Raw genomic sequence first — 26,720 nt, 5'->3', positions numbered from 1 at the left:
AGCAAAGCTACGGAGTGATATTCGTTTTTTTCTGGTTAACCAGAGGTGTATTTTAAGGGAAGTTTCCCCTGTCTGAGCCCGTCCTGGGAACAGAATGAACTTGCTGAGGACCCCCCTAAGCAGTCAGGTACCCCCACCTTTGGGCACTGGGGATGCAGAACCAGGGCAGGAAGGGGGCGATTTTGGGGGGCAAACCCAACCCCGAGGAGCTGGAGCGGGTGGAGGAGGCGGGGAGCGGCGCCGGGGCGGGTCCCCCTTAAATGGCCCTGCGGAGCGGGATGCGGGGCTGGAGCTGCGGGAGGGAGGAGGGCAGGAGCAGGATGGCACCGCCGGGGGGTGGCGGCGAGGTGCGGGATGGGGACAGCAGTGGGCACAGCGATGGGGACAGCCGTGGGCACAGCAAGGGGGACAGCAGTGGGGACAGGGACAGAGCCCCCGCAGCGGGGATGCGGCGCTTCACCTGGGACGAGATCGGGCAGCGGAGCGGGCGGGGGCCGGCGGGGCAGGAGCGCTGGCTGGTGATCGACAGGAAGGTGTACGACATCAGCCACTTCTACCGCAGACACCCGGGAGGGGCCCGGCTCCTCGTCAGCCACGCCGGGCAGGACGCCACGGTGAGCGGAGCGGGGATGCGGGAGAGGGATGCGCCGCAGGAGGGAACCCGGGAAAGCCGTGCGGAGAGGGCTTGGGAGCGACCTCAGTGGGAATCGGGTATGGGACAGGATCGGGGAAGCGAAGTGTGACCGCCCCGTGCTAGCCTCGCCATTCCCATGCCATGGGAAAGGGCAGATGAGGAGAGACAGCCCACGGAAACGGGATCGGAGCTGCTGCTCCAGATAAATCAGAGCATCAGCTGGAGCGAGACCAGGGAAGCACATGGAGATGCTCAGAGGACTGGAGCACCTCTGCTAGCTGCGAGTGTTCAGCCTGAGGAAGAGAGGGCTCCAGAATGAGCTCAGAGCCCCTTCCAGTACCTAAAGGGCTCCAAGAGAACCAGAGAGCAACTTTGGACAAGGGCCTGGAGGGACAAGACAAAGGAGAATAGCTTTAAACTAAAAGAGCATCGATTTAGATTGTATATAAGGAAGAAGGTTTTGATGATGAGAGTGGTGAAACACTGGCACAGGTCACTCAGAGATGCCCCATCCCTGGACCCACTCAAGGCCAGGTTGGATGGAGCAACCTAATGTGGTTGAAGATGCCCCTGCTCATTGCAGGGGGTGTGAGTAGAGGAGCTTTAAAGGTTCCTTCCAACCCAAACCATTCTGTGATTCTTAAGTCTTCAGGATTCTTCTTATCTCCTGGTCTTTCTTGTGCAGTTGCTGTGATCTGTAGCAATTTTTTCCATATATAAGGGATATTTGAGGCTTATGGAAATCAAAATAATTTTCAGTCCATCAAGTTTAAATTCCAAATTGTGTAGCAGTTGAACTTTGCATTCTGTAATTTTATCACTCATTTCTCAAGTTACTACTGCCAAATTTCTTTCATTTTAGCATGCTGGAAAATCCCAGACAATAGATGAACCAGATATTTTGTTTCTAGGATCTAAGCCACTGCTTGTAGGTTGGTTCCATGTTCAAATCATTAAGCCCTGCAGGATCCAAGCCACTTTCATGTTTGTCCATCTTGCATTAGGTCCATTGCTTAATCTTTTGGATACATATTACAAAAAATTAAGAATTTATCTTAATTGAACTGGAACATTTTAACCAAAAGCAGAAAGCCATGAAAGGTGGCAGCTCAGGAGAGGATTAGAAGGACAGAAGGCTCTCAGTGAGCAAAGAAACCCGAGGAATGAAAAAAATGAGTATAATTGATGCCACCATTTTAGTATGGGTGACACTGGATACTGAAACTGTGGAGTCCTCTTAGTGCTGCTTTTTGTTGTGGTGTTCTCTCACAAAAGATAAAAAAGGAAGGATGCCTTCCACCAGACCAGGTTGCTTCAAAGTGGACATGGACACTTCCGGGAATGGAGTGATTCAAAAGGCAATTTAATTTTTTTTTTTTTTTTTTTTTTTTTTAAACAAAATCTGCATTTCTTTTCCTGTGTTCCTGTGCTTTTGCAGGATGCCTTTGTGGCATTCCACGTTGACAAGGTGCTGGTGAGCAAGTACTTGAAGCCACTGCAGATTGGGGAGCTGGCACCTGACCAACCCAGCATTGAGCCCACTAAAAATGTAAGTCTGTCCTCATAAAGCAGATCAAAGGAGATTAAAGGGAAGTATTCTGAGATTACACCTTGTTCCTGTCTATCAGCATAGCTCCTGGAGCAATGGGATCCACGTTTCTCACATTTTTTGGGCTACTACTTTGAAACAATGTGTGAAAATGAGTCTAAATCCACATTATGTGGTTGAGAATGAGATTCCTGAAGATGAGTTTTTCTTATCATGGCTACTCTACCTAAATAGCAGAGTTGTCACCTCTTCTTTTCCTTGCTTTGAGGAAGAACTAACCAAAAGGATAAGGAATAGTCTTGGAGAATAAATATTTTCCTTTAGCTGTAGGTGCATTTAACCCTCCCCTGTAAATCCCGGGAAGGGAAAAGTGAAGACAAATAAAAGGGATCATTTAATCCAAAGACCTACCACAAGGTGGCATGAGAAGTTCATGCACAAAAAGTACAACTTCCAGCTAAGCCCTCTGCTGCCTGCCAAGGATTTGATGGAAAAAGTCCGAGGATTTTTCTTAGGAACTGGGATGCAGACATTGTGATGGCTGCTCCTGGTTCCTCAACAAAAAGCTGTAGGAGAGCAATGATAATGTTTATTAAACCCAGCTCTTGCCCTTTTAGCCAGACCTTTTGCTCTTTCTCCCTCCCATTAAAATGGTTTTTGGGTTATGAGGTTGCAGCAGTGCTCTCTAAAACCAGAGAATTGTAACCCTGGTGGTTCCCTAGGAAATGCTGGTGAAAGATTTCCGGGAATTGCGTGCTACAGTCGAGAGAATGGGACTCCTGGAGCCCAACCAACTCTTCTTCTTCCTGCTCCTGGCTCATATCCTGCTCTTGGATACAGCTGCCTGGCTCATCCTCTTCTACTTTGGGACATCCTTACTGCCCTTCATTTTCTCCCTGCTGCTGCTGACCATTTCCCAGGTGAGTAATGAATTCCACAGCGTGGATGGGCATCTGGCATCAACCTACACACACACACACACACATACACACACACACACACACACACGTGCGTAGTTTCTTGTCCTTCATTTCCTCACTTGGCACAGTTTCACTTTGTCATAAAAACACAGCCACTATCTGGATACCAAGAAGAAATTCTGCATGTGAAGGCCTCACACTAAACTTAGTTTGGGAGTCTTTCAGCAAGATATATTATGGGGGAAGCCTTGAGACTGTCAGGATTCCACGGTCCCATTCTGCTGGTGACTTTAGAGCAATGTCTGAGAATTAAATCTTGGTATTTCAAAGCAAAGGATGAGTGTGGCACCATCCTGGCTTCAATTTCTGTTTTCCTCCCCTTGAAAGTTTTCTTTTCCTCCTCCAGGTCCAGGCTTCCTGGTTACAGCATGATTTAGGACACCTCTCAGTATTCAGGAAAACCAAATGGAACCACTTGCTACACAAGTTTGTGATGTGCCATTTGATTGTGAGTCCTTGGAAAACTTCTGAGGGTTTTCCTGTAAAATTGTGTGTTCTGAAGACTCTGTGGAACATGTGCAGCACTGGGGAAAGGATTAGGATCAGGAACTGAGGGGATTCTGGCTCTGAAAGTGCTTTTCATGCTTTGCTTGTCCCTTGAACAGGGGGCCTCGGCCAAGTGGTGGACTCTGCTGCACTCCCAGCACCACGCCAAACCCAACTGCTTCCACAAGGACCCTGACATTGACATGCACCCTTTCCTCTTCACTTTGGGGAAAAAATTCTCCGTGGAGGTCAGTGAGTGAGTGTGGGAAGTCTAAAACTAAGGTGTGATGGCAGTTTCTGTGAAGGGATTTGTTTCTCCACAGCTCACACTAAGTCCCTTTAAGAATGTCTTGAACAGCTGGTACATTGATGTAAATAAATCAGACATGATGGAAAGGCATTGTATATAGGGTGGAAAATCCACCAGCACACTAATGGCTGGAGAAACCTCATGACCTAGAACAACAACTCAGTAATTAATGCTCATTAGATAACTTGTAAACATCAATGGAAGGCATGGCTGCAGTCAGCCTGGGATTATTATTTTAATATTAATGTATGAGGCTCAGTCAGACGCACGGCTTTGGTGTGTCCATGTCTTCTAGGAGAGTTTGCTGTGACAGGAACAGCAGGACTGAAAAACATGGGGCTGTTCCTGGAACTCCAGTTGGCCAGAGTTTTTTTGACCATGTAGGATATTCCCAGTTTGTCCTGCTTGGACACTTCAGAAGTGACAACCTAAGAGTGCTGAACCCTTTTTTCTGTAGATCCCATCAGTTCTTGAGACCCCATCACAGCAGCTACAGCAGTGAAATATTTTTCTCCATGACAAAGTGGAATTGCCATTTAAGTTTAGAGAATCAGAGAAGAAATAAGGGGGGAAATGAGGGAAAAAACATATTTCTGACCACTAACATAACTTAGCCTTGCTATATCCAATTCTTCACAAAATGAAACGTGAAACAAGGAATGAAGGTTGTGGGAAGTATGCAAGAAGAATCCTTCTGGAAAATAAACGGAAAAGAGCAAATTACCTGTGCAAATTGCTTGGTCTCCACTCCTTTTCTTTTCTGTTTTTTTTCTGTTTTTTTTCACAGCTTGGCATCCAAAAGAAAAAATACATGCCCTACAACCACCAACACAAATACTTCTTCATCAGTGAGTATCTTCATTCTCCTGCAATTCCCTGAGAGGTATTAAAGGGACTAGGAGATGCTACTTTTGATCTGGAGACCTTGAGAAAAACAAAAGTGCCTGAGTCAAAGAACACAATAAAAAGCCAAAATAATAATAGATTTTTGGAAGTGTTGAAGACCTGTCCCATCCTATCCCAGATCTCCCACATCCTCCACAAAGGCTTTGGGTTATGATGTCATACCACATTTCTCAGTAGTAATAAATTCTGTGGATTTTGGGTTTTTTATGTTTGCTTTGCTTTGGTTTCTTGGGGTTGTTTTAAGTGTCAGATGTCCTGTAGGAAGGCTGAGTTTGAGTTCTTCAACCCCAAATCCCTAATAGAAAAGGGATTTCATATGCATTCCTGTTTTTCCCCTATTTTGCACCAAAGAATAAGGAGTCAGATGAGCTTTGGGCTGTGGAAGCCACTTCTCAGAAAAATAATTTGTGACTGTTCCTCAGTCAAGAGCCTCAGATGAAATCCGAGGTTTTTAAGAATTCTCACATTAATGGACAGACCTATAAATGTTGCAAGGCACTAAACCAGCACCCAACCTGGAATGTTCTCCAGATTGAGCAGGAATCAGGACCCTTCCCTCCCAGGCTGATGTCGTCACTCAGTCCATCATGTAACCAGTGATGAATTTTTCTTCCCAGCTCTTCCTCCGCTCCTGTTCCCCACCTACTTCCACTGCCACACATTCTACATTGCCTACACAAAGAAGTACTGGGTGGTGAGTACTGCTGCTTGTGTGACCAAAAGGGGTCAGATGGGCACCTTCAACCTTGGAGCCAGCTCCTTGCTGGGCAAGAATGCTCAGATTCACTTCTTTCACCAAGCTGTGAATTTCACCAAGCTTGTGTTGGATTACCTTGGTTATTCCATTCAGAAAAAAAACTGTCAAAGCTGAAACTGTTCTCTTGTATCTATACTATGAAGCTTAAAAAAAAAAAAAAAAAAGCAAACGTAATTTATAAAGACCGGCTTTTCGTTTTGTCTCTGGTTTTGGTAGGACTTGGCCTGGATGCTGACCTTCTACATCAGATTCTTTTATACTTATGGATCTTTATTAGAAACAAAGAGTCTCCTGGCATATTATTTTATATTCAGGTGATGTCTCCTTAGAAGGTTCTTCAGCCTTCTCCCTATGCATTCTTTCCATTTGTACCTGCCTGCCTTTCTCTGTTTATATTTCCACATTTTCCTTTAACCTCATTTTTTGCCTACTTTTAAATTCATAAATTCTTTTGTTCAATTGCCAGTGCAAGTTTTATGTTGCCCCATAGCTGTGGCAGCAAAGAAATTTCATTGAGTGCTGACCAAATTGAGAAATATTTACCTCATATAACATTCAGTGCTTTGGGTGTTTGGTCTGCTGCTGCTTAAAGGGAACATTTAACCAAAAGAGCTTAGCCTGAGCTTGCAAATGCCCAGGTATTCTCCAGCAGCACTGACTTGAATGGACAGCACTCTCTCCCCTGGATCACTTCACTGATTCTAATCAGTTTGGTCCTTGGCTACAGATAAAACAAGCTGAACACCAGTCAGTGTTATAACAGAACACATGAAATAAAAATGAGTTTCATAAGAAAATATGAAACTTCCAGGTGCTGGCTTAGCAAGACTTGTGTTCAGCCGTGTCTTTAAGTCTGGCTCTGCTGTTATTTCAATGGCTCCTCGCTGACCTGCTCACCCAGCACTGCATTCTCGCATCTCATTGCACAGGATGCTGGAGAGCAGCTGGTTTGTCTGGGTCTCACAGATGAACCACATACCAATGGATATCGACTATGACAAGAATTTGGACTGGATGTCTACTCAGGTAAAAGATTTTTCTTTATTTAAGAATTATGGCCATACAGGTACAAATTTTGACCATAAGCAAGTCACCCTGCATTAAGGGTGAAATCTGTTGGTGGCTAGGAGGTGAAGGTTATAGGCTGATGGATTCAGTAATGGAAAAGGTGAAGGAGGATAGCAGTCATGGGCAATCCAAAATTTAATCCAGGTCAAGCTCTGGTTCCTAAACATACTCTGATCTGTCTCTGACTTTGCTTTCCTCTCCCCTCCTCTAGCTCCAGGCAACCTGCAATGTGGAACAGTCACTGTTCAATGACTGGTTCACAGGGCACCTCAACTTCCAGATTGAGCATCAGTGAGTACTCACCTCAAGAGTGAATTTTCTTTCCCCCCTCTTTTGCAAAAATATTTTTCCTTCTCTTTTTTTTTTCCATTCCTTATTATTTTTTGCTCTGAATTCTACCAATAGTTGTGGGGCAGCAATGAGTTTATCTTTAAAACCTGAAACTCTTAAAGAGAATTGCATAATTCAAAACTTTCACTGGATCCACAGGATGACAAGAGAAAATGGAACAGGGTCAGGATCCATGCAAGGTCAGCAATAGAGTCAATCCTAAGTAGTAGGTTTTAAGGATCAGTGGAAATGTCTTAGTTAAAGCACCTGGTTTTAGTCTGCCACAGGAGTTTAAAGCCACCTCTGCTGATCTTTTGTGCTGTTACTCTATAGAGTGAGATATGCAAGGAAGAAGAATGGGCTTATCTCCACCTCTGTGTTATGGAGATGGCTACTTCTGGAAAAAGGGAGGGAGCGGAAAGCAGTTTCTTCCAGAAACATCATTTAATTTGGAGACAAACCGTGGAAAAGAACAGAGAGGAAAGCAGGAAACCCCTGAGTTCCTTGTGCTAAAAGCACAGCAGGGGGAAAGAGAAGCTGGGAGTAGCTACAGATTCTGTCCCTTGTGAGCTTGGTGATTCCTGGGCAGTACTAATGATTAGGATTTCTTAGGAAGCTTGCCTGTCTCCTGTTGCCAGCCTGTTCCCCTCCATGCCTCGGCACAACTACTGGAAGGTGGCCCCTCTGGTGAAGTCCCTGTGTGCCAAGCACGGCCTCGAGTACCAGTGCAAGCCTCTGCTCACAGCCTTCGCAGACATCGTGCAGTGAGTAAAAATAAGCCCCCCAGAAATGCAGGATGCAGGAGAGACTGGAATTGTAAGAAGAGGAGTTGTGTTGCTCTCCTTTCACCCCCTTGGGCATCCCCCTTGGGGATGGTGCTGTGCAGGGCTGAGTTGGACTCAATCATTGTAGGTCTCTCCCAACTCAGCTTATTGTGGGATTCTGGGAAATAAACACAGACGAAACCTCATTCCTGGTCCCAGCAGCACTCCCTTGAGCAGCCCTGTGATGTGCCCTCTCTTTCTTTCTCTCCCAGCTCCCTGAAGAGCTCGGGAGAGCTCTGGCACGATGCCTACCTGCACAAATAAAGGACAAGGCTTGGTGCCACAACTGCATTCCCAGCAAGCTGAGGGGCAGGGACCACAAGGGACTCTCTGGCAAAAGATAGTGAGTAAGGACTGTGGGATAAAATTCCAATAGAAATGAAGCTGCCTGGATTTTTTTCTTCTGGTTTTTCCTAGGGTTATGGTTCAGGTATTTTAAGAGTGGGCAGGGCAAGCAGAAGGTGAATTGTTAGGAGAGGGAGGAGCTCTTTGTTGACTGAGTCTCAGCATTTCTGAGCCTGGGCATGGGCTTAAATCAGATCATGGACTGGTGGAGCTGCACACACTTAACTTCACCTCAGAGGCCTCTGACTGTGGTTTTTTTCATTTTTTGTTTTGTTTTCCTCATGTGGAGGGTTTAATGATTAATACAGCATTTGCTTACTTTAATTTGAAACTACAAAGGATTTTGGATTAGCATGGTGTTCCAGCAATGTGCTTAAACCACACTAAATTAGGATAAACTACAAACAACACTTAGACTGTAGCAAGTGCACATGCAGTGAATAAAAATATAAATGTGTTTTCATTACTGTTCTCCAGAACATCCTCATTGTCACAAGGCCAAGAAATACATGGGTTAAAATCAACTCAAGGCCTCTGCTCTTTTCAAAATTTATCTGGTTTGGGGGGGTGGGTCTTTGTACTTTGAGGTGGGATGAGACATGTGCATGCTCCATCTGCACTCCTCACCTATACAGGACTAAGATTATACTACAGAAAGGTAAACTAAAAGTAAAATAAATCACCTACAGACTTTTGGTCAAATCCAAAAGTTGCTGTTGCAGCCAAACCAAGATTAGATCAGATTTTGGCTGTGCCAGGCAGAAGGTGAGTCAGTGAAAGAGACTGGTCCAGATACTTTGAATCATCCGTGAGAGGAGACAGAATCTTTCCATAAATTAGCAAGAAAGCCTGCTCTTTGTCTCCAGTGACTACTACAGTGAGTAGATACTCAAACCCTGAAAGAAAAGACCAGCTTTTGGAAAGGAGACTAGGGGAACAACAAACTTTATTTGAATATTAACAATTACCACACTTTCTTTCAGTAATTCAAGGTTAATAAATAGAAATCTCAAAAGGTTAAAAGATATGAAAAAAGTCTCTGATAATGTAACAAATGGACTTTGTACTACTTGTGCAATGATTGGCTGAATTACTTAAAAACCTTTAACCTCACACAGTCAGCCAGAACAAGGGAAAGATTTGCTATTAAAGCATTTTTCCTGCCTTGGAAAAAGTGCAATTATGTTTAGAGGTTAACAGCACAAAGTACAATGCCTGACCCATGGGAGTAAAAGAAGTAATTTCAAAAAATTCTGTCGAAAAATTAAGAAATAAAGCAGGAGTCACAACAGTATCATTTACTCACTAACACATTTCCTCTACTTTAAAAAGCCTTTTAAAGTTACCTTAAGCAGCCTTTGAAAATGATTTATTGGGTAGATGAAAGGCCTGATTTTGAAGATCATAATTTGATGTTTTGATCTTTGACATCATTAGGCTCCTAGTTCAGGACCCTTGCAAGTCAAAATGCAATTAAAAAAAGAGAGCTGTGAATGTTTCCATTGTTTGAGAACCCAACAGTGCTCCAGTGAGGACAGGTATGCAAGAGGATTGAGCAAGATTGAGATAAAGGGCTGTGGATAATATGGAATAAAGCCTAAGCAATATATGGATCAATGCCAGAGCAAACAGGAGCAGTTACCAAGTTTTCCCTGGGTATCTCTGACCAATCTTATCAGTATCAGTCTCAGATGAAAGGCTGCCTGCACTCCCTCGGGAAAATATTGAATAGCTGGATGAGATTTTACAAAGAAGGTATCACTGAGCAGCCCAAAGAAGGAAACAAACAAATTAGTCATATATCCCAACAGAAAAGCATAAACAAACAAAAGAAACCCCAAAACCAAAACATCACTCCAAAAAAAATATGGTACATGAAAAGAGAGTGAAAGGAAAATCAGCATCAGCAGCATCTTCCTTAAATGTGAATGATGAAGAAAACATCATTCTAAAAATATTAATAGAAAAGTTAATGCAAAATATTAACTGGCTTCCTCTAAAATACAGCCTTGATTCCTGCAACTCTGAAAGGCAAAATTCCATTCTTTCTTACAGTAGTGTCTTGGAATCAGAGGTTCAGGGAAGACAGCTCCTACTTGAAGTAACACTGAAAATTTAAATTCAAAGTGAAGTATTCTTCCAATAAAATCTCTTAGGAAAACTACTGGGGGGCTGAAGCACCTTGGACTCTGCATACAAAATAAGTAAAGCAGGGAAAATGAGATTTCTTTATTCCTGGTTTTCCAGCCTCCCTCCACAAAGTCGAGTATTGTTGAGACCTTGTAGACAACACAGGAACTATAATCATGTAGGAATTCTGTATTTTCATTCTGTTTGGGGAGTGTTGCAAGTGTAACTTAGTCTGTAACTAGTACCTGCCATCACACTCCTTCCTCAATACATCTTACAAAATATAAACACAAGGTCAAAGATTCCCAAGTGTGCAGAAGAGAATCATACAATAGTTGGGTAGGAAAGTGTATCCACTTCTGTGTCAATCACAAATCAATAATCACAGGGACAAGGATTTGCTGCATTGGGGAAAAAAACCCAACAAAACAAAACAAAACAAAAAAAAAAAAAAAAAAAAAAAAAAAACCCAAACAAACCAACAAAGCTCCCAATCCTGGTCAAAGTTTAAAAATGGGGAACCTGAGAGAAACATGCAAAGAATAAATATTGAAAATTAACAGACACAGCAAATCTATATAAAGGATTTCTTTGGTTCATCACATGCTATGAAACAGGAAAACAGGAAATGAAGTTTTCCTTCTGACTCGGTCCATTAGAGATTTACAGCATTTGAACTGCTCTGAGTAGCAGGATGTAAAAATATTTAGTGGTGGTTTTTTTATTAAAAAAGTAAAATTATCAGTTTATCAAGCTTCAGTGTGTGATTCGAGAACAAATTTCAGCCCAGTTCTTGAGGGTCTGCAGTGCAAGATTTCCAGCTGATCTGCGGTTGGAGTTTGACTTTAGGTGGAATTCCAGCATGAAAGTCCAAGCTTTCAATAGACAACTAAAGCACACAGGCTCTGCAGTCCAGGTTGCAAAAATGTCATTATTAAGCATCAGCTATCAAATACTTCACTTGTTATTTTTACACCACTGTCTGGTTGTTCTGAGGTGCTTTCCCAGACTCTGTAACAATGTACCACTTTACAAACATACTTTTGCAAACACAAGGCTGCTTTTGGGAATCCTCTTCATCTTTCTGATCCATCTCAGCTGGAATCATCCTGAATCATCCTGATGATGGCAAAACTGCCTCAAATTCATTTATAAAAATCAAAATAGGGCCTCAGTTCTTTTCCCAATTCTGTCCAAAATGGCCTTGGGCAACTGCTGAGGTTTAATCCTCAGTATCAGTTGAGGCTATGCTCAAGTCCACCTCTGCATGCCATGACCCGTGTCATGAGCACACCCCTTTGACCGCAAACATCAGTTCAGACTGAGCTCTGCAATATTACCCAGGGGGCAAAGATCAGGCTTTACCATGCACTGCAGACCTCCATGTAATTTGCTATCAGCAAGAGATAACACACAACACATTAGTGGATCGATTCATTTCTGCAGTGCTGGGCTGGACCCCACACCCCACACAAAAAACTCAGGGTGTGGAGTCATAGAGGGTTCATTCAATCCAATCCCTTGCAGTGAACAGGGGCATCTTCCACCAGCCCAGGTTGCTCAGGGCCATGTCCAACCTGGCCTTGAACAATTCCAGGGACGTGGCACCCATCACCTCCCTCAGAAACCTGAACCTCATCACCCTCACAAAACATTTTATGAGAAAACAGTGATCCACCTGCCTGCGAGAATTCAGGGATCAGATCTCCAAACAGAGAACAAACAGCCTTTTTCTGCAAGATGAGCAACAGGTATGGAATATTTGGCAAAACAAAGTGATTGGTTTGTTGGAAGCTGAAATTGTGGACAGCCACACACTGCTTAGCAAGCAATTCCCATCAATGAGCTGCACTAAGGAAAGGAAATAGGGGCTTTTTCCAACATCTCTGAAGAACTGGAAGTCTGATCCAAACCTACCTCATCCTTTTTCTCCCTACATAAAATTTAGCAATCTCATGAACTTCCCCATCTCCTGGCACAGCTCCCTACAACAAATGTGATTCTGTTTTTGGATATTCAAGTGCAAATATTTTGGGGAAGGGAAAATAACCTAGGAATGAAGGCCCATTAAAAGAAGAGGTACTCCTGGAGAAGCTGTAATTTTCCAAACATTAGTTTCAAATTCATTCCCAAATCCACTGCTAGAGATGTGCATCTAAAATAAAACAGTAATAAAAAAAATGTTGAGCAATTCTGCTTTACAGACCACTGAAATCATATTTCAACAACCTGGCAAAGGAATGTTTGATTTTAATGGAACAGAACACAAAAACAAAACAAAACTGCTGTTGTGTCATGTCAACAGTCTATTATCACAATAATGAGCTGTAAATGGATTTATTGTCTTATTTGAAGAAATAGCATTATTGTTCTTCCTAATGCCCTCCACAGCTTTGGGAAAAGCTAAGTTTTTAGTACAACACTTGTCACAGACAGTTTAGCACATTTAAGTAGTTTAAACACAACTGTAGGGTTGAAATATAAGTTTTAAAAACAAAGACAGCTGCAAAAAGTAAACCCAATCTACAGCTACTGCACCACCTCCAGCAAAAGATGAAGGGATGTATGAAGTTCCTAGATTAACACAAAGTATTTGAAGAAATTTGCACAGAAAACATATTGCTAAGAGATTTTGCATTCCATTTATTTCAGAAATAAAAGAAGACAACAATATAAATCACTTAGCAGACACAACCAAAATCAGAAAGGCCTTGTTTACCCTTTTCCAAAACTGACTAGGATTCTCTGTTCCCGTTTCCAGTGGAAATATTCCCACCCAATCATGTAATCCCACATTCCTGATCAGGTAAAAAGCAACCCAGAATACCATAGGTTATCAGTTCATATTATTTTACTGCACCTCTATCCCACCTAATTTTTCACAATAGGTTGGTAGATCAATTAATTGCAGAGCAAGCAACATCCTACAAAATTTAACAGAACAGTGTTTAGTATCTACTCTTCTTTACCTTGCCACCATTCCTAGGAATTCACACTTAAATCAGGAAGTAATCCTAGTCAAAATACAACTCAAGGCAGACCCAGAAATGTAATGATTATTGAGATATCACCCCCAAACTGCTATGATTTTATTTTTTTACATTCCCCTGAGTTAAGAGAAGAAGCTGGCTCTGAAATACTTTGCATTTAGCTTGGACAATAATTATTCCATAACTGGGGTTCCAAATTTTTTTTGCACAATTCAACTAACTAAATGGGTAACATGACAACATGCCTCAAATCAGGTTTTAGATATATTTTCAAGATATCTACATTCATACAAACATGCTGCTTTAATTAAAGGGTCACCCTGAAAATTAGCCCTGGCTCAATCAAGAAAGAGCAACAGCAGATTATTGCAGTAAAATAACAATTTCAGCAACCACTGGGAATAGTTCTGACAGTTCTTGAGCTTGAATTTCAATATTCATGCATTTGAAGGTTTATTTTTCAAACATTTGGCACGCTAATATTTTTCTATTTTAATTCTTACAGATTAGAAAGAATAATTTACTCTTCTACCCCTGAAAGGGCTTGTAAGGTGTAATCAGTTTAGTTGAACAGTGCATGGAATAAGAAAATATCCTTTGCTACCTCCCTTAGGTCAGTTATATCCCAACACAGCATTAGTAAGCAAAGATTATCTTAAAATATACATTGGAATAAAACTGAACTACATTTAGATTCAACTTTGTAGTCAGCTTTATCTCTATCACAAGTAATGAGACATACCAACATTTTACTCAAACTGCTGGGTATCATTTTACTTCTGGAAGGCCAGAAATGAAATTCAAGAGATGTGTTTACAAAGACAGATAATTATTTTATTAGAAATACTGAACAGCATCAACTTTTTAGCAAGTTTCTCTGTGAGGGCAATCACAGTGTCCTTATAGAAATTCTGTGTGATTTAACCAGGAAAGTTGTACAACAAAACAAATGAAGCAGTATTTTGATTAAATTTCTGTTTGCTCCCAGAAATGAAGATAACTTATCATGAGTTGTTTAAAAATCCCATAAATTGTTATCAAGCAGTAAAGCACTAGTGTTGAAAGGCACAAGGATTGAAGCTTGTGTTACCTGGTTCCCAGCACAGACAGCACTTGAGAGTTCAGTAAATTACACCTGTAAAACACTCTGTGCTTAGGCCCAAGTTTAGGCTACATTCCTTGAAGTGTTGGACGGGTTCCTGTGCAGCTGGAAGGACGCAAAATTCAGAGCAGATCTCTGCAGTCTTACAAGTTGGATCTTTCTTTGACAGACATACGAGCTGAGGACTGTGTGTATGTTCTAATTACATCCTGAAAACAAAGCAACATAAAAACTCAGAGCAAGTTCCATTTAACGTAGAGAACTGCAGAAAAAAAACTAATCAAGTGAGTTGTTGTTCTTTGGAGCAAGAACTGAGCCCAGGAAAGGCTTGGGGCGATGTTTCATTACCATCACAAAGGTGGGTAACCAACCTAAACACATTTTATATCACTTACAGTTACCTTCCAGAAACCCTACAAACCCCAGCTGAAACAAAGTCTTTGTACATCACCAGTTAATCAACATTTAATTATTATTAGAGGGATGCTTCTTTATTTTGCAGTTCTTCAAGAACTGACTTCTGGCCTTTAGATCAAACAGGGATCCAAGGCTAATTTCTCACTTCATTGGACTTACAAGAGAAGCCAAATAATTCACAGCCAGTCAAATGCAGCTACAAAAATCATTATCATACCTTTTTCCCACCCTCAGCATTGTATTTGTCCAGCAAAGCCTGGATACAGGCTCCATATGTAGGATGAACATCAGTGAAGTTTTTCACCTGCACAGGAAGACAAAACAGAAAAGGTAACAAGAACTTTTTTTTCCTACATTTCAAAAGGATTCTTTACCACATTTCCTGGGCTACAAGAAGTAGATATCATAAAGAAAAAAAGCTTAATTCTGATCAGTTATAAACGAGATATGAACATCTTGAAACACAATTTCTGTTATCCCACACAGACCTCATTCTCAATTTAAACAAAGTTGCCCTGGAAAGGATAAGGATCCAATCCCTCCATCCCCCCTTAGCTCTCACTGCCTTCTTGTTTAGAGCAAAAACTTACTTTGGCAGTCATCTGATTTTTGAAACACCAAGCTAAACACATGTTCAACATCTACCCTATTTTTCCCCCAGGAAAAAGTTACTTTATCATGTCATGTAGTGATGTTATATTTTGTAAATAGGTACATATATTAAGTATGAGAATTCCTCAGTAAGAAAGATCTAGCTTTTTCAGAGAATTCCTGATCTTCATTTCCAGAAGCCATTATGACAACATGACTAGATTGGTAGAAAACCTGGAATAAGCCCCAAAGAAGGCACTTACAGCTCGTTTCTGAATGAAGAGTTGGGCATCCTTCAGATGCTCGGCAATGTTCTTACACAGCCTCTGGCGCTCTTCCTCGTTCAGCACTTTGAGGTAGAATTCTCGTACCTGGCCATTTGAAAAAAAGGTTTACTTCAATATTCCCAAAAGTAAGAATAGCTTTTACTTTCTAGTCAAGCAACACTTAAAATACTCAAAATGTTTAAAAGGCAGCCAATCTGTGAGGGTTTTTCTTTGGCAAACATGCCAACAAACTCCTTCTCCAGACACTAATGGCAATAAGACAAGTCAGAGCCTCTACATAACAATGCCAAAAATCTGAATTTCAGATTCCGTGAGAGCGCACATTAGTACACACCCTACACACTCATGTGTGCCAAGCAGCACAAAGCCTTTCCACACCCCCACCTGGGTCACATTGTCCTCATTGGCACTGTTGAAGCGCTGCACGTCCCCTGAAGCAAACATGCGGCTCTCCCTGAGCTGGGGCTGATCCTCGGGACCAGTGAAGCTGTTCGGGTAATAATTTGGGGCACCACCTGGGGGAAAAAATATCCCCAAACCAAATCAATTAGATGGCAGCACTTTCAAGTAAGTCAGAAGACAGAGGATGTTATTTGCTTGGAGGAATCTAAATCAATTACTCGGTTACAATTCGTTTTATTAAAAACAGCTGACATAATTTTTCTGTCAACACATTCAAGCCAGTACTTAACAGCATCTACTGCAAAGAGAATTTCCACAGCTTTTTTCAGGGAATATTGACCCGATTCAAAAATAAGAAAAGCTGGCCACTCTCACAACAGTATTTCTCAATTATAATAGACAGTCATGGTTCAAGTCTAAGACAGTGTAAAAATACAGTTATTTACATATCTGAAGTACTACAATGCTTCTCTGTGTAGGGGGTGTATTTTAAACACATAATGAAGTTAGAGAACTGCATGAAAATAAACTCATTATCTGTTCTGGGACAAGAGCAGCTGCCCTCAAGTTCCTGTTTTTCAAATATTTCCCTCTCCTCCCTAAGCACATGTCTGAGTTCATAGCCCAGAGGAACACATATTTTGGAATGAGCCACAGCTTAAGTACATCCTTGTTTACTCTCAGGTGGGAAACAGCCACTATTTGGCAAACTCTGAGAGAACACAAGCTGCTCAGTAGAGGGGAAGTGACAGCTTTACTCTTGGCATTTTCACTTCTTTCACAATCTCTCAGTAATCTGAAAGCAAAGCAGTTTAGTGAACTGGACTGAGCATATCCAAGTCAGTCTTCAAAACCTTACGGTGGGTTTCCTCCCACAAACTCATTTCCTGTTAAAGGCCTTTTTTTTTAAGTTTTAAACACATCCTAAGCTTCACTTCGTTTTTATGCTTTTAAACAAACTCCTCATCCCATATCCAAATACCTCAAGTCTTCTTTATGGGGTTAACAGAGCAGATACATATGTATTGTACACAAGTATGTAAAGATAATAAACATAGATCTTAAGCCCCCTGTGAACTGAAGAGAATGCTGCAGCCCTTGCCTCAGTTACATTATATTGAAAGATGTTTTCCTGCCTACCTTGGTTGTCAGAAACAGTCATTGGCCCATCCCTCTGGTAGTTGGCCACCCTGGCTCTGAAGGGACAATTGACAGGGAGCTGGAGATAGTTGGGGCCCAGGCGGTGTCTGTGGGTGTCAGGATACGAGAAGAGGCGTCCCTAAAACATTGATCAAACATTAACCACCACTAGTTAAAGACTGGGCCACATCAACTCAAAGCTTTCACAAGCAGCGAAGTAACCAATTCTCCAATGCTCAAACCTCCTATTTACCTGAAGCATTTTGTCAGGGCTGGGCTCAATTCCAGGGGGCATGTTGCTAGGGTCATAAGCCATCTGCTCAACCTCTGCAAAGTAGTTGACAGGGTTCCTGTTCAAGACCAGCTTTCCCACAGGGATGAGAGGGTAGTCACCATGAGGCCAAATCTGTAAGACACAACACACATCCAGTAAAATCAACATTATTACAGTATTATGCAGCTTAATTGCCAGGCAGAATTCACCCGATTTAAGTCTAGATTAAGAAAATATATTACCGAATTTCTTTTCTCCTAACAAACATTGAGAAATGTCTTACTTTAAGAAGCCTTTTGCAATTAACACAGAGTATGAATACAACTCATTTCATCATCCCAGCATAATCTCAGCACTTGAGTACTTGAATGAAATACCTGCAGGCCCTTGAAAAGCTGCCTAGGGAAGCAGAACGTGGGTGGAACTGGTGGCACAAATGTTTTCAGCTCCTTCAAAATGCTTAGCTGGCTTAACTGGCCTTTTCTTTGCCATATGAGCTGCACTTTTAAGTTCAAAGGTCTTTAGCCACTCAGGGAGAGCAGTGTTAGAGGTAAAAAAGAGTTTATGCAATGCAAGTTTATGTTGGCATCTTTCAGTGAGGCATTCCTTGGAGCAGCTATTGGAAGTGGGATAAAATGAGACCAGCAAGGCTCAGGGTGTGACTCTGATCCAAGATCACACTTCTGAAGTGCCATGGGATCTACAGGCCTGGAATCAAGCCCTATTATCCATATTTCCCTGAGGAAGAGTAATATCAGATAGAACACGACTACAGTTTCATCTCCGGAATTTCTGGCTCATCGTGGTTCTACAATAAAGAACACATTTAAAAACTACCTCAAAACTGAATATTCCCAGCAGTATCAAACATACCTTAGTCAAATCAAAAGGATTAAATGGGAACTTCTCTGCTTCTTCAAAGGTCATAACCTGAATGTAGAAGGACCATGAAGGATAGTTGCCCTTGGCAATGGCATTATAAAGGTCCCGTATGGCATAATCAGGATCAGTAGAAGCCAATCTTCCTGCTTCTTCCACAGAAAGGTTCTTGATGCCCTGGTCAGTCTAAAAGCAACAAAAGCACTAGTTACAGCATGTAGAAAGTACTATAGAGATCATTCATCAGAATGGATTCTAACAAGACTTACAATGCAAGAATGAGATTGTCCAAGTTCTAACTTCCAGTAACTTGAGTTTAGATTTACAGTACATTTAACAGCTGCCCTCCTGATAAAAATCAGTTCACTGATAGCACTCCATTAACATGAGACAGATGCCCAAAGAAGAGTTTCTTACAGTCTAGTAGATGATGACTGTGTTAGTAAGAAGAAAGATGCCTATACTATTCGTTAACGGTATGAAACTGATATTAAACAAGTACTCCATATACCTTTGAGCCCGAATTTAACTTGAAAAGTCAAACATTTTTATGATTTTTATTTAATATGATGTATAGTTCCGATTAAAAAAAAAAATCAATACCTTGGCATGGAATTTGCAGTAAACTGCTCTTCCATCAGCATTAACCAGTTTGAAGGTGTGAGATCCATATCCATTCATGTGACGATAGCCATCGGGAATGCCACGATCACTGAACAGGAAAGATACCTGCAGAGAAGGACCAAACACTATTAATGGGCTCAGCATATCAAGGAGAAAGTCTTCATTCCAGACTAAGTTTGTTTATTGTGTTAATCTGCATCACTGGTAGCTATGTTAACGTTGTTAGGAATTCCTTGAGGAATTTCTTCTTTAGGTGTTAATGAAATAACACTGACTTCCCCCATAAGTACAGGTAAGGATGGGTAATTTAAAATTATTTAAATGAAATATAAATAAGACTATGTAGACTTTCAAATCAAACATGGAAAAGAGAGAGTTAAAAACCTGCTGTCATAACACAATTCTCTTAATCATACAAAATAAAGTCACAGGAGAAGCTCACTTGATGCAAAGACTCAGGCCGAAGGCTCCAGAAGTCCCATACCATGTCTGCATCCTTCAGATGAGTCTGAGGGTTCCTCTTTTGGCTATGGATGAAGGATGGAAACTAATTTGTCCAGAAGTGGAGGAAGAAAAGGAGAGAAAAAAAATTAAAGACAAAGCTGTAAGAGCACTGAAAAAAACCAAAACTTCTACTGCCATACCCTTTCCTGCAAATAAATTAATTTACTGACCATTAAAATGAAGGTAATGTCAAACATTCACAATTACAATAAACAGAGATAAAGAATGCTTTCATTTTGTGGTTGATAAAGTGAGAGATAAAACTGTTCAGATTTGTATATCTCTGTTTATGTGACTCATAAATGCAGAGATACTATGAAATATCTGTGCAGAACTCCTGCACTCAAGGAAAGCCCCTCTACTAAACTGCTGTCAAACTTATGCCATGATCGAAGACCCCAGATTTAATAAAATGAATTGGCTAGAAGTTTTTGAAGTGAAAAGTTCAAGTGAAAAGTATGAAACCACGTAAATTATCAAGTTTAGTTCTTTATATATTTTTGTTTATGAACATCTTTCCAAGCAGAAAATGTTCAGACAATCTGACAAACAATCAAGTTTAAGTGTGTCAAAACAGGAGCTTTTGCTTCTGAGGGAAGCCAGAATAAGGTGTGAATGAAGTTTTGGGCTTTCTCACAAAGTACCCTCCCCTTCTGTGCCTACTCACCAACATTGGGTCCCGAATAAAGAAGATGGGAGTGTTGTTTCCCACAAGATCCCAATTCCCATCCTCCGTGTAGAATTTCATGGCAAAGCCTCGGGGGTCACGAACTGTGTCAGCTGAGCCAGATTCTCCAGCTTGAAGAAATACATGAATACACAGAAGTGTTAGGGTAGGAAATGCATAAAAATACAACCTGAAAATAGGCCACAAAATCCTAAAAGGGCAAGGTTTATTGCACTCTTTTCTACATCAAGGAATTTTAGGAATATTTTCAACAATACTTCAGGCACTGTGAGTTTTCAAAGTGTGAACCTATCCAAATATTCACTTAAAAGAAAGAAAAAAAACAAGTGAACCAATTGAACCAATTAAGAGTGGAATTTGCATTATTGCTAAGAGAGACATCATCAGATTTTAAAGTTGAATCATCTAAACCCACATTTGTTTCTGAGCACCAAATCCCAGTGGGAAAGCTCTCATCTGGAAGGTAGGCACGCTGGTTAGATTGCTAATAAAAAAAACTATGGAAGAGCTGTAATCTTTTTAATTCCTCCTGCTTCACCCAGGATGGGATTTTCAATGGGAATTTAGATCAGAGCATGAGCACTTAGCACAACACCTGAGCACAAGTGTTCAGAACAGCTAATGCTGAACTGTGATGAAATTAGTAGGACACTCATTCTCTCGTTAAAAAACCTGGTGGGAGGAAGTATGTCCAAATAGGGCAGGCAAAGGGAAGAGAAGGATGTAACAACCTGCTCCAACAGCAGTTCATATTTCAAACTCAACTCCATGTCCTTACCCTGCACAACACTTAGGACATCCTAAATCCTAAGGAATTTAACACTGGAAAAAGCCAATAGCCCAAAGCCAGCAGCTCCCTGAGCCTTGCTGGACTACTTTTTTCTCTTCCAGAACTGAATCCTCATTAGGATTTATTTTCTTATAAATACATCCACATCATGAATTATGATTTTTCTATCAGACAAGCCATTGATCACAATTAGCTTCAACTAACAGCATTTAAGATTTTGCTAGTTTGTGCATTCCAATCTTTAAGAAATCAGAGTTTATTTATGGAAGATTGTTGATTTTTCTTTGCCCAGTATTTAGTTTACATCATTCATCCCCAAAACTTTCCTGCCGCATACGAGACTATAGGTATTTAACTTGCAAGTGCTGATTGTGATCCAACCAGAAACAAAGCAAGCCTTCTGTCAGAAAAAAAACAGCTTGGGCTGCCCTCTCTCTCACATTTCAGACAGAAAAATGTCTCCAGAGAGCTCTGACAGAAAGGGGCAAAAGCTGCTTAAGGTCTTCCATGTAAGTGAACTTCAGAGAAGATTAACTGGCTGGAAGAAAGCATTACAAACCCCCTCAAGTGCCCCACATTGCAAACACTGCTCTCAGGGCACACCTGTAAAAGACACAAAGAGGATTTAGAGCCTTACCAACAGTGGAGAAGCGGATGGCAAGCGGAGTCCTTTTCCCAATGTGCTCAAACACTTTTGCCTTACAATACTGGGTGATATCATGAGTAACTTCAAAATAGCCAAAGGCTCCTGAAGAACAGCAGGTTCAAAATATCAGATCTAGGTACCTTCCTTCCAACTCACAGCTTGTCTGTTGTTAATATACAACTTTAAGCCAAAGGGAAACATGCGAGTACACCAGTTTAAGCAATGCTCTAAACACTGGATTCACTTTCACAAAATGAAACTGATTTAACACAAACTAATTGCTCAGTCTCTCCTCCTTAACTGACTGCTAGCAGCTCCCAGGAGCAGCACAGAAGATGCTCTCCTGACAAGATCTGTGTTTTTACCTGGAGCAAGTCAAGTATTTCTTTAATCCTGCTATGAGTTGCAGAATTTTTGGTGCACCTGTAAGCTGGGTGAAGCAACAGAACCCTTCCCACCCCCACATAGGAACTTTTCCCATGCACGGTCACATTCCCATGCACAGCCCCACATTTGCTCCCTCTAGGGCAATGCATGACAAAAAAAAAAAAAAACAACCAAGGTACTAATTCTATCTTGCTAAGAACAATAATATTTTTTAAAAGTTTAGGTTTTTAAAATTTAAATATTAGATGATCCGTTTGCTTTGGCAGACATACGTTAGAAGACAAAGTCAAGTTCTCTATTAAGTAACACGCAAACAACATTAAATAGAGATGGAACAGACCAAAGAAGCAGAGCAGATACAGTAAAAATTGAAGGGCAATAACCACATTTTCTCTCATTTTTGTAAACAATTTTTCAGTGCTTCAAGATTTGGTACTGAACTCTTGTAAACCAGTCCTTACCACTGCTGTTTACATAGATTTATTATAGCTAGAAACACTAAACTATAAATAACAATGTAATTTATGCGTCACCATCTACACATTAACTCAAAAGCTCCTCAATTCTACACAGAGAAAATATATGATTTTAAACACACCTGCCCCTTTTGCATGCACAACTCTCTCAGGAATCCTCTCTCTGTCAAAGTGAGCCATCTCATCAGTGAAAACAACATCTTGGACAAGAAGAGGTCCACGTGGCCCCACTGTAAGGGCATTCAGCTTATCCCCAACGGGGTTCCCAGCACCTGTGGTCAGGACATCTGGTTTCTGGAAGTAAGAGAAAGTCACTGTCAAACCAGAAATTAAAAACCCTCTGGATGTGAGCCACACAATGTGCATGACTGTTCAACCACTACATGTCACAGAACATAACAGCAAGAAGTGGCAAAATTACTTCAGATTCTGGAGAAAGTTACAGAACATATAGATGTTTACCTAAATCACAGAGCTGAGTTTTAGGACAATTTAAGAAGGGGAGTTTAAGTCATGTAAAATCCAGGAATGTTTCCCATGGCTCACACATGTTTCTTCTCAAGACTACTGATCTTGCTTCAAGAAAAATATGGGATGGGGGAAAAAAAGCCTAAAACTGGAGCAGATGCTGGAAAATAAGTAAGAAAGGAGAGGAAGAAGAAGGTAATGTCAGTACAGGGGTAGAGACATAAGGAAAGAGCTACAGCCAGACTAAAAGGGGTTTAGTGATTAGTGTTGGTCTGTAAGAGTTATGAAAAATAACAGAAGTAGGAACACCTGAAGAATCATAATTTTAGACTCCTGATCCATGGAAGGACTAAGATTAACACAAGCCCCAAGAAGCTCTATTGCCAGGAAAGCAGTAGATGCTCTACTGCTACAAGAAATTCCATGAAACACCTGCATTAGAACTAATTACACTCCTACTTTCTCATAAAAAGATTCCAGTATAAATGATTTTATCTGCATCACATTTGGCGTAATATGCTCCTCTAAGGCAATATTCTTATTTTACTGGGTGCTGTAGAAAATTTAATGAGAAAGGTACTTCAGCTCCAGAGAACTGATGGTCACAGTTCTCAGTTTTTTCTGGAGTACATTTATTGTTAGGAGCCTTGTAAAAGACTTATAAGAACAGGAAAACTAGTAAGGACAAAAGGAAAAATAAAGAAAATAAAATTTGCAACAGGATGAGCTTAAACAGCAGAATCACAGATTATGACCTGCTAACAATAAATCCATCACATCTTGCACTGAACTGACATGATTCCATATGGGCTTTCTATCCACACCATCCTACCTGAAGCATCCACATACCTAACCACACCAGCACAAACTCCCACAGCCCCTCTCCTGACTAGTTCTCCTTTAAAGATCTATAAATGAAAAGGGATGGAGGAGAGAAGGAAGAAGCAATTCTTGATGAGAAAAGGCTTTACTATTCTAACAGCAACTTCATGGGTTTCCAATTCTTACCCTAAGTTCTGCTTTAAGGGGGCTAAACAGACAAAACTCCCATCTGTTAGAAGACTTTTTTCCCCTAAAAAGGTAACCCACAAAGGCAAGGAAAGAACAATTATTCACACCCAGAGCTCTGGATGAGGCAGAGAACACAGGGAGTTCCAGACACTTTTGTTTCACTCAGGTCCATGAATAACCACATAAAAGACATTTGACAGGATAAGTGCATTCCCACCGTGTTCCTACTAATGTGCAACGCATGCTACTGCAGCTGGCTTGAATTCCCAAAATATCCACGTTATTTATTCTTCCTTCACCACTTCATTAGCATAAAGCTTTAAGCACAAATCCAACTCCTTTGGGATGCTTGAAATCCTCACCTACACTGAAATCTGCACAAACATTTTAAAAGACAATATATCACTGGTTACAAACAAACATGATGTTCAGAAACTTACAGGAAAGTTAAATAAAGCTAAATTCATATTTCAAGTCAAAGAAACATCTGCTTAAATCAAAAGTTTATCTATAGTTTGTAATGAGAAATATACAAGAGTAGAAATTGTTCTCAGTATATTTTCCACTGCTTATTTATTACAGGCAAGACTATTCTATAATGCAAATATTTAGGGCCACCAGAAGTAGTTGCTAAAATCACAACTTGTTGACATTAAGGCTACAAAGAAAATTAACAGCTTTGTGGGTGTAGAATCTCCTTTGTGTAGGCAGACTTTCTAGTGTTCACATTAGAAGAAAAGAATATTCAATTATTTAGTGGAAGGAGATATTCACTTTAGTTTCAGGATAATGTTATGTGAGGCACACAAAGTAAGTTACAGAGAAGAAATAAAACCACACCATAGTTTAAAGAAGAACTCTCATACAATTTTTGGACCCGAGTTTGTTTGATGCCTGTGTTTTCATCTGTTTGGGTGCTATCCAAACCTTAACAGATAAGAACTTTTACATCTGTATTTCTTTACAGAACTAACCTGCCATGACAAAAAGAAGGGAAGCAAAGCCAGGAGAATTTTAGTCACTGCTGGAGTAACCAGTGAACATCAAAGTACACACTTCCAGGCATTTACTGATACTTTGTACCTTATACAACTCACTTTAAATTTCTAATAAGTCCTCCCTACTTTCTATCTTGAAGTCTCATGACTCCTTATGCAACTCAGACTTTGGGTTACCTCCCAATCTCCAAATTAACTTTGGACTCTTTTCAAATACAGAAAAGCTACAGAAAAGCAGACATCCCTACAAAAATAATTACTCATGAATAAAAAATATTATGACACATGCTAGGATATGATGGAGCCACAAGTCATCAGGTAGTTTTCATACTGTTCCTTTGAGAACCAAGAGAAAAAATAAAATTATGACAACTTAACAGCTCCAGTAGAAACTGAGACATCCACCTGCATCTTGTAGATTGCTGCTTAAAACCAGCAGGAAGTGTATTTAGTAGCAAATACACATTTCCATCAGAAACTACATGTGGTAATGGTAAGAAGAGAAATCAACTCTTACAACATTTATACATTTACCCAAATATTTTGGAGACTATTCTACATCTTTAGATGATTGAGTGCCATGCCGTTGATTAAATAGCCTTACAATTTCAATCAACCACTTGTCCCAATTCACTTCATAGAATTATGGAATGGTTTGGGTCGGAGGGGATCTTCAAGGCCATTGAATTCCACCCCCTGCCATGGGAGACATGCAGGGACACAGGGACACCTCCCACAATCCCAGGTTGCTCCAAGCCCCGTCCAACCTGGCCTGGAACACTTCCAGGGGCAGCCACGGCTTCTCCGCGAAACCAGTGCCAGGGTCTCATCATTCTCACAGGGAACAATCTCTTCCTAAAAAATTCTGGTCAGCAAATCCACGCAGAATATGCCGAGTTGGAAGGGAGGATCACTGAGTCCAACTCAACCGCACACACTGCTGAACGTGCTTTGTCCTTTCTGTCATTCCCTAATCACATTTCCACGGGGCTCTACCGCCGTGGCAGCAAACCGAAACGCAAACTTCTGATTTAAGAGGGAAAAACCCACCCCCATGGCTGCCCGCAGGCCCGCGGCTGTCCGGACAGAGCGGCCGGGCCAGGCAGCGCTGACCGCCCTCACAGCTCCGGGCCAGCTGGCACCTCCATCCCCCCGCGCTCGCCGCTGCCGGGCACGGCTCCAAGCCGTGGGGGCGAGGCCGGCACGGCCCGAGCGCGCCTCGCCCTCCGCCGCCGTCCGGGGTGCCCGGGGCTCGGAGCGCCCCATCCCGCGGGTCCCCGCTCCCCAGCGGGGGCGAGGCACGGGGGTACCGGGGAGCGGCGCTGCCCGGCGGGTACCTGCGAGCCCCGGTGGATCTTCCACTGCTTCAGCTGGTCAGCCGCGTCGTCCCGCCCGTCGGCCATTTTGCAGTCTCCAGCGACCCCCGAGGCACCAAGGGCGGCGCGGAGGGGACCAAAGCGGAGGGGAGCGAAGGAGGGCGGCGGGGCTGTGTTGGCTGCCGGCGAGCAGGGAGCGGCGGGGAGGCCCGGCCGTGGCCCGGTCACGCTGTCACTGCCCGGGGACCCTGCGCCGCCAGCGCGTCCCGCCCGCAGCAGCCGCGGGTAGCGGGAGGCACCGCCAATACAGCACCGCTCCCGGCCTGCGCCCGCCCCCCGCTACCTCCGCCACCAATAGGATCGCGGCCAGCAGCCGCCTCGAGTTCTCATTGGTCTGAAGGCACGTCAATC

At 41.9% G+C, this 26,720-nt stretch overlaps 2 protein-coding genes across 2 annotated transcripts; one reads left to right on the top strand and one right to left on the bottom strand.

Annotated features, from left to right (window-relative positions):
* Nucleotides 1–278: 278 nt before the first annotated feature.
* Nucleotides 279–13,791, top strand: LOC130253580 (acyl-CoA (8-3)-desaturase-like). Its single transcript, XM_056492284.1, has 12 exons — nucleotides 279–614; nucleotides 2,073–2,183; nucleotides 2,906–3,103; nucleotides 3,510–3,611; nucleotides 3,769–3,897; nucleotides 4,747–4,807; nucleotides 5,483–5,559; nucleotides 5,839–5,936; nucleotides 6,552–6,648; nucleotides 6,902–6,981; nucleotides 7,659–7,784; nucleotides 8,057–13,791. The coding sequence occupies exons 1-12, from the start codon at nucleotides 279–281 to the stop codon at nucleotides 8,106–8,108; spliced, it is 1,467 nt and encodes a 488-aa protein (XP_056348259.1). The 3' UTR covers nucleotides 8,109–13,791.
* On the bottom strand, nucleotides 12,943–26,660 carry CAT (catalase). The gene is made up of 13 exons (XM_056492145.1): nucleotides 26,331–26,660; nucleotides 22,639–22,810; nucleotides 21,645–21,755; nucleotides 20,197–20,327; nucleotides 19,468–19,572; nucleotides 19,005–19,130; nucleotides 18,396–18,587; nucleotides 17,502–17,654; nucleotides 17,249–17,387; nucleotides 16,091–16,221; nucleotides 15,683–15,790; nucleotides 15,046–15,132; nucleotides 12,943–14,620 (listed from the first exon to the last, which is right to left on the bottom strand). The coding sequence occupies exons 1-13, from the start codon at nucleotides 26,394–26,396 to the stop codon at nucleotides 14,555–14,557; spliced, it is 1,587 nt and encodes a 528-aa protein (XP_056348120.1). The 5' UTR covers nucleotides 26,397–26,660; the 3' UTR covers nucleotides 12,943–14,554.
* Nucleotides 26,661–26,720: the final 60 nt, after the last annotated feature.

The sequence above is a fragment of the Oenanthe melanoleuca genome, chromosome 5, assembly GCF_029582105.1.
Source record: "Oenanthe melanoleuca isolate GR-GAL-2019-014 chromosome 5, OMel1.0, whole genome shotgun sequence".
In the NCBI taxonomy this organism is placed as follows: Eukaryota; Metazoa; Chordata; class Aves; order Passeriformes; family Muscicapidae; genus Oenanthe; species Oenanthe melanoleuca.
This window is presented reverse-complemented; position numbering and strand designations above follow the sequence as displayed.